Source organism: Drosophila obscura, unplaced genomic scaffold (assembly GCF_018151105.1).
Source record: "Drosophila obscura isolate BZ-5 IFL unplaced genomic scaffold, ASM1815110v1 contig_198, whole genome shotgun sequence".
Lineage (NCBI taxonomy): Eukaryota > Metazoa > Arthropoda > Insecta > Diptera > Drosophilidae > Drosophila > Drosophila obscura.
Genome location: NW_024542787.1, coordinates 342,614 through 355,071, shown reverse-complemented (window position 1 = coordinate 355,071; position 12,458 = coordinate 342,614). Strand labels below are relative to the sequence as shown.

General features: G+C 43.8%; 1 protein-coding gene across 1 annotated transcript in view; it reads right to left on the bottom strand.

The window, feature by feature from the left end:
• Window positions 1-1,560: 1,560 nt before the first annotated feature.
• LOC111076700 (nephrin-like) overlaps window positions 1,561-12,458 on the bottom strand; it is a 330,088-nt gene continuing 319,190 nt past the window's right edge. Inside the window, exons 12-13 of the mRNA XM_041593725.1 lie at window positions 1,764-1,843; window positions 1,561-1,699 (exon numbers count right to left, since the gene is read on the bottom strand). Coding sequence (XP_041449659.1) covers window positions 1,663-1,699; window positions 1,764-1,843 — 117 coding nt within the window. The 3' untranslated portion in view covers window positions 1,561-1,662. The remainder of the gene's footprint in view (window positions 1,700-1,763; window positions 1,844-12,458) is intronic.

The following is a 12,458-nucleotide window of genomic DNA, read 5'->3' as shown; positions in this document are numbered from 1 at the left end:
AGCACCGACCGAAGAAAGAAAGAAAGCCAAGAACTCAGCACACGCGCGGCCAATCGATGGAAAGGCGCTGGCCAGGATTATGTAACCAACCCCCACCACAGCAAAACCAAGTAACCAAAGCTCTCAAATGACGAGATCAACACCCAGCAAAAACAAAACCCCGGCACATGCCAAAAGACAGGAGACTGGCACAAGGGAACTTACGCAAAAAGTATCGAAAATAATATTAAATAAATAAATATTCAAAAAAATATATTCACGAAATTCCTTTCCCACGGTACCGGTGCTCACCGATCACCTTACCTGGTACATTGGACACTTGTTGCGAGGCGATTGCGTTAGGTAACCCTCTTTTACCGGGCAATCCACTCGGCAATATATATTTATATAAGAACCTTCCGATATTCCAAAAAGAGAGATAAGATATCTGTAAGACATTGGTTCGAAAATCGATGGCCGTCCGATCCATAAAAGGCACTGCTTGGCGTGGAGACGGGGCAGTCAATCGGGATTCCATCAGCAGAACTACCATACACGTCGCGGTCAGTCGGTCAACATAACCGAATAGCATAACAACACGAAAAATAAAGAAACCCATTAAAAGCCAAGGAACCAAACAGTGTTGTCATTTCGCTAACCATTCTATTTCAGTTGCTGGCAAAGTCCCAATAAAAAATTATAAACTATCGTTTAATTCAGGACCCTGGACAGATTGATGCATATCCCAGCCTGAGATTGGTCCTCACAATATCTTCCAGGCGCTAAGCTGCAGCTACAAAGTGTCTGTGTCGGATTTATAGCTGCATTTGTCAGGTTTTCAGAACTGCAAAGTATGCAAGCATTACCTCTGAAAAAAAACATGAACCAAAAAACAAGATGTGCCCACTGTGCGCTGCTGCGCTGTCTCCAGCTCGCTCGACTCGTCACTGACGAGCAGATGATGCCGACGCGCAGCGGGTCACGGTCAGAGACGAGGGATAGCCAAAAAGAGATTGATACCCCACGCGCTCCAACTGTCGATAGGGCATATCGATTAACCCTTCCATAGAACAGCTTTTTGGTCGTCATGCAGCATCTTGGTGTTGTATAGTCTTTGATATTATTAAGGACCTTGCGTTTATGTCTTACTTGATGATTTTTCCAATTCAAAATTGTGAATCTAATGCGATGGACAAATGACATATATTTTAAAAATAAAACTGTTAGGTTCTTTGCGTACTTTTAGGTTAGTAAACTAATTTAGTTCACCGTACAAAAACAATAAATAGATATACATTTATTTCACCACAAAATAATTTAACTATGAATAATACCGTTTCAATAATAAAGTATAAAAGTTTATTCTAAGAGTTCGAAATGCAGGATACAGAGAATATTAAAATTGTAATCACAGGGGAGTGTCGACCACCCTGTGGAATTTCTATAGTCATACAGTGCTGTCGCGTTTAATCATTAATGGAGTTTGGACGGTAACCTCGTCATCGGAAAGATTTTGTTCAACTGAGTGAATGTCATCGCTGCCGAGTCCTATGCAGACTCTAGCGCTTTGAGATTGGTTTATATGATGTAAGGGTATTGTTCTTCCTTGTGGTTGAGGTAAGACATTTGAAGGCGAGGGAATAGAGCTGTTCGAAGCTAAAGATGATCCAGTTGAATGTCCAATTAAGGATTGTGAATGGTTATGGCTATGCACTCTTGACTGTGGAAAAGAAAGTTGATGAAACGTTGATGTCGGTCTTGTTCCGCTTATGTTGCAATTATACTTTGGCCAAGCATTGTGCAACGACTGGCGAGGAAGTGTACATTGGGAAATTGAGCTTGAATAGACGTGTGGAGTAACATTCTGAAATATAAGAAAATCGGTTGTAAAATGTTTAATGTTTTTATTGATTAGGCTTTTTAGGTAATATAATTTTTAGTAATGAGAATGAATAGTTTATAAAAATAATGGCAGTGTTACGACTTTGTATATAAAGTAGGCCGAGAACTTGAATTTCGTTAATTCCACAACCATATTCAATTAAAATAGCTAAAAATTGTACGGAAAAACACATAAATTAGATAAAACGAGAAGGAACGTGTGAGTCGCTTCTGGGGACGCGACTCTACTCAGCATATACATTTTTGAGCATATGATTTTATAGAATTTTAGAATTAAAAAAAATCTTATATTTTACATTTTTTTGCTACATCTGTTATCTACATCTAACATGTAAATTATAGATGAACCATTTATATTCTACATCTCCTCCGCTAGGGGTTGCTCGCGCACTGAACGCGGCAGAGTGTGCGAGCGAGGAAAAGAATGACTAGTGGGTCTTTGGCTGAAGTCGGCAGGGGAACCAACAATTTCTTCATTCTGGCTATAATTATGCTCCGATCTGATTCAGATTCGGCAATCTGGTAGATATGGGCATTTTCTACGATACTGCGTTTTTAGTTTTATCGTATCTTTAAAATTGTGCCTGCCACAGATTTTCGTCTTTTGTGGGGCGGGCGAAATTTTGAAATAAACTTGTAGCAGTGTGATATCACATGAGTCTGGAAACCAAATTTGGTTGCCCCAGTTCTTATAGTCTCTGAGATCCAGGCGCTCAACAAGAAGGACGGACGGACAGACGGACATAGCTCTATCGGCTCGGCTATTGATGCTGATCAATAATATATATACTTTATGGGGTCGGAAACGTTTCCTTCTCTGCGTTACACACATCAAATTTTACCACAAATCTATACCCCTTAAAATTTGTTCACATCTACAATTTAAATGAATATAAATAACATTGCAATGGTTGTGAATGTGATTCAGCAGCTAAACATATTCTTGCACAAGCTAATCATGTTGCTGGACATGGATGATGATAATGCGGCTAACATTGACGAGGAGAATTTATTGGAGTGGATATCTGTTTTGAAAACACTGAAGCGTGGTCACTTCAGACTGCTTCTACTAAATCCAATCAATGTTTATACAAATACATATTCTATGTTTCTGAGAAGCGGTTTGGGACATTTTGGGAGAAAAACGTACCCGAAAACAACGAAGCGTTTTCTAAGGAAAGTTTTCTATAGGTCTAGCATTGTATACTTTGGGCTCTTTTTCTGAGTACAGAAAAGTCGGAAGGCTGTCAGCCAAAAGCGAGTGCAATATCCTGCATGAGTTTTGCAGAGCATTCATAAAAAAATTCCCAGAGGATTCCCGAGTTGTGTGCCTGAGACAATTCTGACATATCAGATGTGATTTTGTTTTTTTTTTTATATTTTCCTGTCTGTCATTGTTTACATTTTCGAAGTGAATTCCGATTTTTTGTTGTGAATGTCAAAAAGAGTCAGAAACGTGCGAATTAGGAACATCCCAGATGGATGGTGGAATAACTGGGAAATTTTTGGAACGGCAAAACCTTACGGACCATCCCAGAAATGGATGGTGGATGGTCCCCAGTGTGAAAAGGCTATTAACTCTTTTTTGAGTACGGGTATAAACAGTATCATACAGAATGACCATCTCTACCAATTGCCAAATCTGAATCAGATCGGCTCATTATTATAGTCCAGCTCGAGACCAAGCTACTCATTCTCTTTCTCGCTCGAACACACTACCCTGTGCAATGCGCGACCTTTGCGGAGAAGATGTAGAATCCACATTTTGTATGTATAATTTACATTTGAGAGGTGCAATCGACATTATAGATGTAGATAACAGATGGAGCAAAAAATTTAAAATGTAAAATATTTTAAAATTCTACATAAATTCCATGATAAACCTTTGCCTTAGCCGATCCGCCTCTCGCTACGATTCCCGCTCTTCCTCAGTCCTATTCGAATAATTTCTTCTCGTAATTTCTGAGTTGCGAGTACGACGACCCAAATTCGTTTATTTGAGAAGCATTTCTTCTTTTGTGACTGAAATAGGAGAAAAGGACTCTTGATCAAAACGAAAATTATTGAGGGAATCGAAAACAATACTAACGTTTGACAACCCTGAAAAATCGTACTTTTTACAACAATACTTAAATCGCGATTTTCCGAGCTTCGGTCGCTTTTATTGATATAAAGAGAAGATTAAAACCAAGCTTATGCTCGTTCGTTCTCTTTCGTAGTGACCAGACGTGTTTTTGTTTTGCGCTCCGCATTTTCCTTTTGTTTAACTTAAACAGCCGGTGTTTTTTTATCTATAGTTTAACTCTCTAACTAACTTACATTAAAATCATACTTTTACCGCGGGTGCATGCCTGATAATTGTGTAAAAATACAACTTATTTAATAAATTTTGTGCGTCGGTTAGTCGTGTGTTTGTGTTGTTGCTTTTCGTAAGTACGCCCTCTCATTACATTTAGCCGCTCTTTGTCGTAGTTATTGCCATCTATCACTCTCTCTATCACCTAACTCTCAATAACTGTTCTTTCGCTCTCGCTCTTGTAACTTTTTGTGCAGTAACGCTCTTACCTATAAGCTGTTGCTGCAACCACTCTCCTCTCTCATCTTTTACCGATTTCGCTTTAAGCATTGCTCTAAGCATTTGCTCTGCACAGTGGTCTGATTGCTATTTGTTTTGAACTTTTTTTCCCGAAGTAAAAAAAATAAAAGACATAAATATGGAATTTTCTGTCGTCTGTGCCAAAAAAACCTGCAAGAAGCAGATCACCCATGACCAGCCCAATATCCCCTGCTGGCTTTGCGAAAGCGTAGTGCACGCAAAATGTGTAGGGATCTCGGGACGTGTAGGAGACGCCATTTCCCAAAACAACGGCCTACATTATAGTTGTGAGGAATGCCGTTCTGTGGAAAACGACATGCGTTCGTTCATGAGGCAGACGCGGAGTGGCTTCAATAAACAGCAATATGATCGGCTCTTGGCCATGAACACTCAGTTCAGCAGTTTACAGCTGCTGGCTGAGTCTCCGAGGCGCAAGAAGTCGACTCCGCGGGACTTGCAAGTGCCGACTGCCTCATGTCCACTGGCATCTGAAAAACTTACTCCGACAACTCCCTTAGTGCAGCAGTTGATTACGTTTGCTACTCCAAGGGCAACGATCGCTGCTGGTGATGCAGATTCGGGAGCCGAATGCGTCACTTCGGAGAGTATGCAGTTAGAAATGTCTGTAGAGTCCGTGTCCATCGAGTCCGCACCCTTAACTATCCCCTCAGTTTCGCTCCCACCAGCTAATAGATGTCCAGGACCATCGGATACTGCCATCACAGGTACTAGGCCTGTGGTGCCAAAGCCACTGGTAGGAGTCCCACCAAAGCGATAAGCCCCTGACCTCACATCCAATGATGTGACCGCTTTTATACAAAGCAAAATAAAAGCCGTCGGCTTTAAGGTGGAAAAATTTAACTTTTCTTACGCCAGGGAGATATCTTCCTTCAAGATAAGCGTCTCGCCAACTCAATTTGAAACCATTTGTTCCGCCAAGTTTTGGCCGGAGCATTTGATGGTTAAAGAGTTTAAGGCTAAGAAAAAGAATAGGCCCCCCATTACTCTTCCTAGGATTCAGACCAGTGCTCCATCTCCATCCTCATCTTCCACCTCTACTTCCACCCATCCAAAAAACTAACTTCCTCTCTTGTAGTTACCTACCAGAATGCTAGAGGCTTGCGTAGTAAGCTCAGCACTCTTTTCCTTGAGAGTCTCGCATTCTCATCCCACGTTATTGTGTTCACCGAGACCTGGTTAAAGCCGGACATCCTTAGTTCCGAAGTTTTGGCAGGTCGGTACACAATTTTTAGAAATGACCGTTCGTCTCGACGTGGAGGTGGCGTCCTTATTGCAGTGGACTCAAACTTCACGTCGGAAAATTTCATGGTCCAGATTCAACAAGACCTGGAATTCCTGTGCGTAAAACTGATTCTCCCAGGCTTTTCCATTTTCATTACTTGCTCGTATATTCCACCTTCCTCGGATATCTTAATATACGAGCATCACCTGTACGCTTTAAAAACTATTTCTTCCTCGCTATCAGATAAAGACCATATGATAGTTCTTGGTGATTTCAATTTGCCAGGTACTGTTTGGTCTTCGGTAAACGAGTCTAATAACCTTGGGCCCATGTCACGACATGACTTTATCGATGGCTTGCTAGACCCATCCCTGTCTCAAGTACACCATGTGAAAAATTCCTTGGGTCGATTGCTTGATCTGTGCTTTGTCTCGGATCCGACCATAGCGTTGTTAACCCGATCCCTTCCGCTCACTATACCTGAAGACTCCTACATTTGAAGTGTCAGTCGATATTGGCCCTACTGTATTGGATCGAATGGGTAGGCTATCTGAACGTGTCCGCTTAATAACCGCATTAGTGATTTTGATTGGTCCGCTCTGTATTTGTGCACTGACGTTATGAAAGGCACAAACATTTTTAAAATGTACTTGACACATTTTTTGATTCTTGTGTCCCACTTTCTTGTCCGGTTAGATCTGAAAAGCCTCCTTGGTTTACCAAAGAGTTATCCAGTCTAAAAAACTTAAAATCAAGACTTTAGAAAAAATTTCGAGAAGTACGTTCTCCCTCTTCTTTTTCTCACTATGTTATAGCTCGGTCAAATTTCTCCGTTCTTAACGCTCAATGCTATAAAAACTACCTATCTCGAGGCAGGATACGATTTTCACAGGACCCTAAACACTTTTATAGCTTCGTAAATAGTAAGCGTAGAACGTCCGCACACCCAGCAATGTCAGCAAACAATGACCAATTGCCGTTTTTTTTGCCAAATTTTTCCAAACAACACATTCTCATGAAAGCTACTCTGGTCAGCCGTATCCATACAGTTTACCAAGATCGAATGGCATCTTAAACCCCTTGTTAAATGAAAGCTCACTGCTTCATGATCTTCGACTTGTTAAGCCGGTATTTTCACCAGGTCCCGACGGAGTTCCCGGCTGTGTACTTAGGTACTGTGCCGACGCTCTGTGTGGATCCTTGCTTAAACTATTCACCCTATTCATTAACTCTTCATGCCTCCCCCCCATCTGGAAGGAATCTTTTATTATTCCGCTCCATAAGAAAGGTAGCAAGTCTGATGCAAATAATTATAGAGGTATATCTAAGTTATCCGCTATTCCTAAAATGTTTGAACAAATTTTAGCTCCGCATTTGCAACATCTCTGCAAATCACTTATATCTCCGTCCCAGCACGGATTTATAAGGCGACGATCAACAACCAGAAATTTATTAAAGTTTACCTCTTTTATCATTAAAGGCTTTCAAGGTAACTTGCAGACGGATGTCATTTACACTGATTTTACTAAAGCATTCGACTCTGTAAACCATTCCCTTTTAGCACAAAAACTTGACCTTTTAGGGTTTCCGCCTAATCTTTTGAGATGGATTTCTAGCCACCTTCGTTCTAGGTCTCAAAGAGTCCTCTTCAAAAACTCCTTCTCTTCACCTGTTAAGGTTACTTCTGGAGTACCACAAGGCAGCAATCTAGGCCCCCTAGTATTCACACTCTTTATTAATGATCTGCCTTCAGTATTAACAAACTCTCGAGTACTCATGTATGCGGATGATGTTAAACTTTGTGTCCAGTATAAGGACATTTCATTTCACTCTCGCTTGCAATCCGATATCAATAACTTTCAGTCATGGTGTTGTGCAAATTTGTTACACCTAAATGCCTCGAAATGCAAAATAATGACATTTCATCGCTCCAGCCCCCTTTTGGCTCCTTATAGCCTCTGCGGTGGTTCTCTTGAGAGAATTACCTTGGTTGATGATCTTGGTGTTAAATTTGACCCAAAGTTAAAGTTTTCTAAACACATTTCTACCATGGTAAATAAGGCCATGGGTGTGCTTGGGTTTATAAAGAGGTGATCAAAGGAATTTGACGACCCGTATATAACGAAGACTCTCTACATCTCGCTTGTTCGTCCGATTTTAGAGTACGGCTCTTGTGTATGGTGCCCCCAGTACAAAGTACACCAGGACCGTATAGAATCAGTCCAGAAAAACTTTTTACTTTTTGCTCTGCGTGGCCTTAACTGGGATGCAGGTGTGAGACTGCCGTCTTACCCTCGTAGATTGCTTTTGATAAACTTTCCAACCTTAGTTAGTCGTAGAAAAATGCTTGGTGTGATTTTTATGCACAACCTGATCAAGGGCGACGTAGATAGCCCTTACTTGTTGAGCCGCATAAACTTTACGATTCCTATTAGATCTACTAGAAACTTCATTCCTTTGTTCCTTCCGCTTTGTAGATCGAATTATTCCTTGCACGAACCATTTAGGGTACTTTGCTCGAAATTCAATTCCCTCTACCACATAATATCAACTAATAATTCCCTTCCTCTTCTTAAATCACTAATACTAACATACCTTTCCCGTAATTAGTTATATTTTTTAGCTTTCTTTGCATGTTTAGCTCTTTGAGTTGTGTTTAGCTCTAATTTTCCTCGAATTTTAGTCTAACACCTATCTTTCCTGCATGCTCGCGATCGGTTCGGTAACACGCGCGTCATGCGGCAGCGCCCCTTGGTTGGTTGGGTGGGAGGAGGGCTGCGTTTCTGCCTGGGTTCCGCGCGTAACAGGCTTCGGCTTGGTGTCGCATGGGCCACTTGATGGTGCAGTCATTGCATATCAACGTCCAGAATAACCATGACCACTAACCATAGTGTATATAGTTGTGCCAGTTCATACAACGAAAGTGGCGCAGCTGAGGTTTCAGCATAATGTCGCAGTCCTTCGGCTCTGGGACCGACGGCATTTGGCTCTGACGTGACACGAGCCGACTGACAGAAAGCATGTATGTGTGTACAATGTACACTGTACGTGTAACACTCCGAAATATATGATTGTATGCGCAGAATAATTTTTAGCTGCCGATAAAATGATGTATGTATTATGTTTTTTTATCATATACATTGATTTTTACTTATTCGACTTCGTTGCTGCAGTACTATCAAAAAATTTTAATATATTTTTAGAATATAGAATATTGTAACAAAAATGTGCTACGAGGCGGGTCGAGCGGATTTTTCTTTCAGGTTGGGGGACGGAGCTATGTATAATGAAGGCAGCAGTCTAACTTGGTAGCCGTCGTATTCCGTAAAAATATAACACTCAATCTAACTTTTAATTCTCCAGTTTTCTACAGTTTTATTGGAACATAAACTTCGTGCTTAATCTTTTCTTCATACATGTGGTTTCTTCTTCTTTTGTTTCTGTTTAAAGTCTGGTCGTTCGAGATGACCGCTAAATATCGATCGCTAGAGTCAAGGGCTCTAAGGGCGCTAACTTTGAATTCGATATTTCGTTACATTGCCCCCCTCTTAGAGTTGAGCCCCCTGGCCGACTTATTGAGGAACAGGTGCCTTGTAGCCCGCTAGTCGATTTACATGTATCGTCCTGGTGGTGCGTTTTCCGGGAAGGCGTATCTCGTAGATTAGGTCGGAATAACTGCGGATCACGGTGGCGGGGCCTATCTAGTCTGATTGGAGTTTCGGACATCGTCCCACTTTCTGATCAGTGCATACAGCCATACCAGATCACCCGGCTCGAACTGGACGGTGTGAGAGCGTAGGTCGTAACGGTCCTTTTGCTGATTTGCTGCGGCCTTCAGGTGTTCGCTTGCGGCATGATGCGTTTCCCGCAAATGAGGTTGTAAATTATCCACTAAGGCCGGGTAGCTTTCCGTTTCTTAGCCTTGGCCAGAGTTTTCCTTATACCGAAGTGGCCTCCGGTGGAAGATTGGTGGACGGCTTGCAGGATTTGCGGCCTTACTGCGATCGGGATGACAGGAATCTGCTCGCCCTCTCGGTTGGTAACCATTAGCACCAGCCCCTTCAGCTGTAAACGAGAAAATAGGTGCCAATAAGCTTTAACGTCGGGACTCTCAACCCAAATTGTACTCTTCGGCGGCCTCTCTTCTCGCACAACCCATTCATAGACAACTGCTAGCTGCATATCTTTTTTCTGGTGTTCGCTTAGAGGTACTGTTTCTAGGTAAACTACTCGAACCGCCTTTTCTTCCGCTTTCTCGCAAGCTCGACAATCGTTGCAGGGACGGCGAGATAGTCAGTCTGCATTAGCGTGACGTTTCCCAGGGCGGTGCTGTATCGCCATATCGTACTGCTGCAGTCTCTCGATCCATCTTGCTACTTGGCATCCAGTTCCCGAAATATGAGGGGCCATTTATGTGACGCGTGGTCCGTCCGTACGACAAATTTCTGTCCGTTTGGTGGCCTTAACTACGACCAACAGTTCTCTTCGAGTTACGCAATAATTGTGCTCTGCAGGATTGAAAGTCTTGCTGTAATATTCGATGACCACCTCTTGATCGTTCTGTATCTGACTCATCACGGCACCTACCCAATGGTCAGAGGCGTCCGTGTCCAACACGAAAAGCTCTTTTGGCTCAGGAAAGGCTACGATCGGAGCTGTCGTACGACGAGCCTCCGTCAATTCGTGGAGGGGTTGCGATCGTTGCGAAGTCCTGAATAAACTTCCGGTAATATGAGCAGAGCCCGACAAATGAGCGCACCTCCTTTTGGTTTTGTGGTCTTGGCCAGTCAGTGATCTTAGTTATCTTTTTTGGGGAAGCCCGCAGGCCCTGACTGCTCCCCACGTGTCCTAGAAAGTTGACCTCATTCTTAAAAAACTGACATTTCTTTGGGCTCGGTCTTAATCCTGCTGCTGCCAGTCGTTCGAAAACCTTTTCCAAATGCTCTAAATGATCTTCTGCCGTGCTCAAATAAACGATGATGTCATCTTAGTATACCAGCGTTGATCTCCAGGTGGGGCCAGCAAACAATCAGTCCATCATCCTCTTGAACGTTGACGCGGCATTGGTCAATCCGAACGGCATGACGTTCAACTCAAAAAATCCAGCGGCGCAGGCAAACGCAGTCTTGGGCCTAGAAAGTTCGTCCATTTCCAACTGCCAGTAGCCGCTCTGAAGATCCAATGCAGATAACCAATTTTAACCATGCAGGGTCGTCAGAATGTGTTTAGTTGTCGGCAGGGGATACGAGTCTTTTATCGTGACGTCATTGAGCCTCCGGTAGTCATGGTCGAACCATCGTTCTTACGGACTAATACCATCGGCGAGTAGATCCGATACTTCTCCACGTTCCAGGACTACTTGTTTCTGCGGTGTCACCGGAGCGCAGCTCAGGCTAAATTAAGTGTCGCTCCAGGGTGGTATGCGCGTTCTTTCCGTTAAGTAGAGCACGTTCCCTTGTATAGAACTCGTAAAGTGCAATGGCACCGTGCCCCAGGCAAACTTAAGAAGCATCGCGCTTAGGTCCGCTGTTGTTTCGTGACGGAGGAGAAAGGAGAAAGTGGGCGGTGCGCCGTCCATCAGCAGAAAGTCTCGCAGCACCGAGCGGTGGCCGATCCGTATAGTTGCGGAGACGCGCTGAGTTGCGCGTTCTTTCCGTTAAGTAGAGCACGTTCCCTTGTATAGAACTCGTAAAGTGCAATGGCACCGTGCCCCAGGCAAACTTAAGAAGCATCGCGCTTAGGTCCGCTGTTGTTTCGTGCCGGAGGAGAAAGGAGAAAGTGGGCGGTGCGCCGTCCATCAGCAGAAAGTCTTGCAGCACCGAGCGGTGGCCGATCCGTATAGTTGCGGAGACGCGCTGAGTTGTAGCAAACGTCTCTCCCGCAGGACTACATGGCAAGCGGTGGTATACGGTGCGTTCCTCACGTCTCGCTTGTTGAGCAGGGATACTGAGGCCCCGGTATCTACTACCATCCGTACTGGGCGTTTCTGAAAGAGAATTACACAATGCAAGCGTTTGTCACTTAATGTGTTAAGGGAGTACGTAGCTGTCGGTTCATCGCTGGGGATCCCGCGGTGGGCACTCCTGCCTTGGCTGTCATCTTCCGCCTCTCCATCTGTTGTGGGCATCGATTCTTTGAAGGGCAATGCTAGAACGCTGTCCGCTTCGTTTTTTGGTTTGTCTGTGTGTGTCGACGTTGCAGGCTCCGACGAGGAATACCCAGTGAGGTTGTTGAGGTCCCATATCTGAAGTACTTCTTCCTCCTCTGGCACACTTTTCTCATTATTGGCGGCGTCTGCTGGCCGCAACACCTTCCGTGGCGGAGTCTGGACATCTATTTTTGTATTGGGGGCTATGTAGGTGGCAATCAACTCTCGCCCCGCGGAGCTGACTTCCGTTAGTTTCCGAGGCGACCTCTTCGAGTGGCTTGGGCCCTGCTCGCGATGCGGTGGACTCTCAACCTCGATTGCGGGGTGTGTCATTAGATCCTTGTCCACTAGGGGCGTCGGCCACGTAGAAAACGGAGCGACCGGTGTTTCGCACCCCCAGCGTTTGGAGTTTAATGGCCATATCTCGGGCTTCGGCGAGAGTCGAGGACTTACTGGCCAGCACGGGATATTGAAGTGCCGTTTCACGCATGCCATCAACAAACTGCTGCACCATTATGGAATTATAGATGTCTTCCGAAGTACCGGCAAACACCACGCGACAAAAGCGTTTAAGCTCTATGGCGAAATCC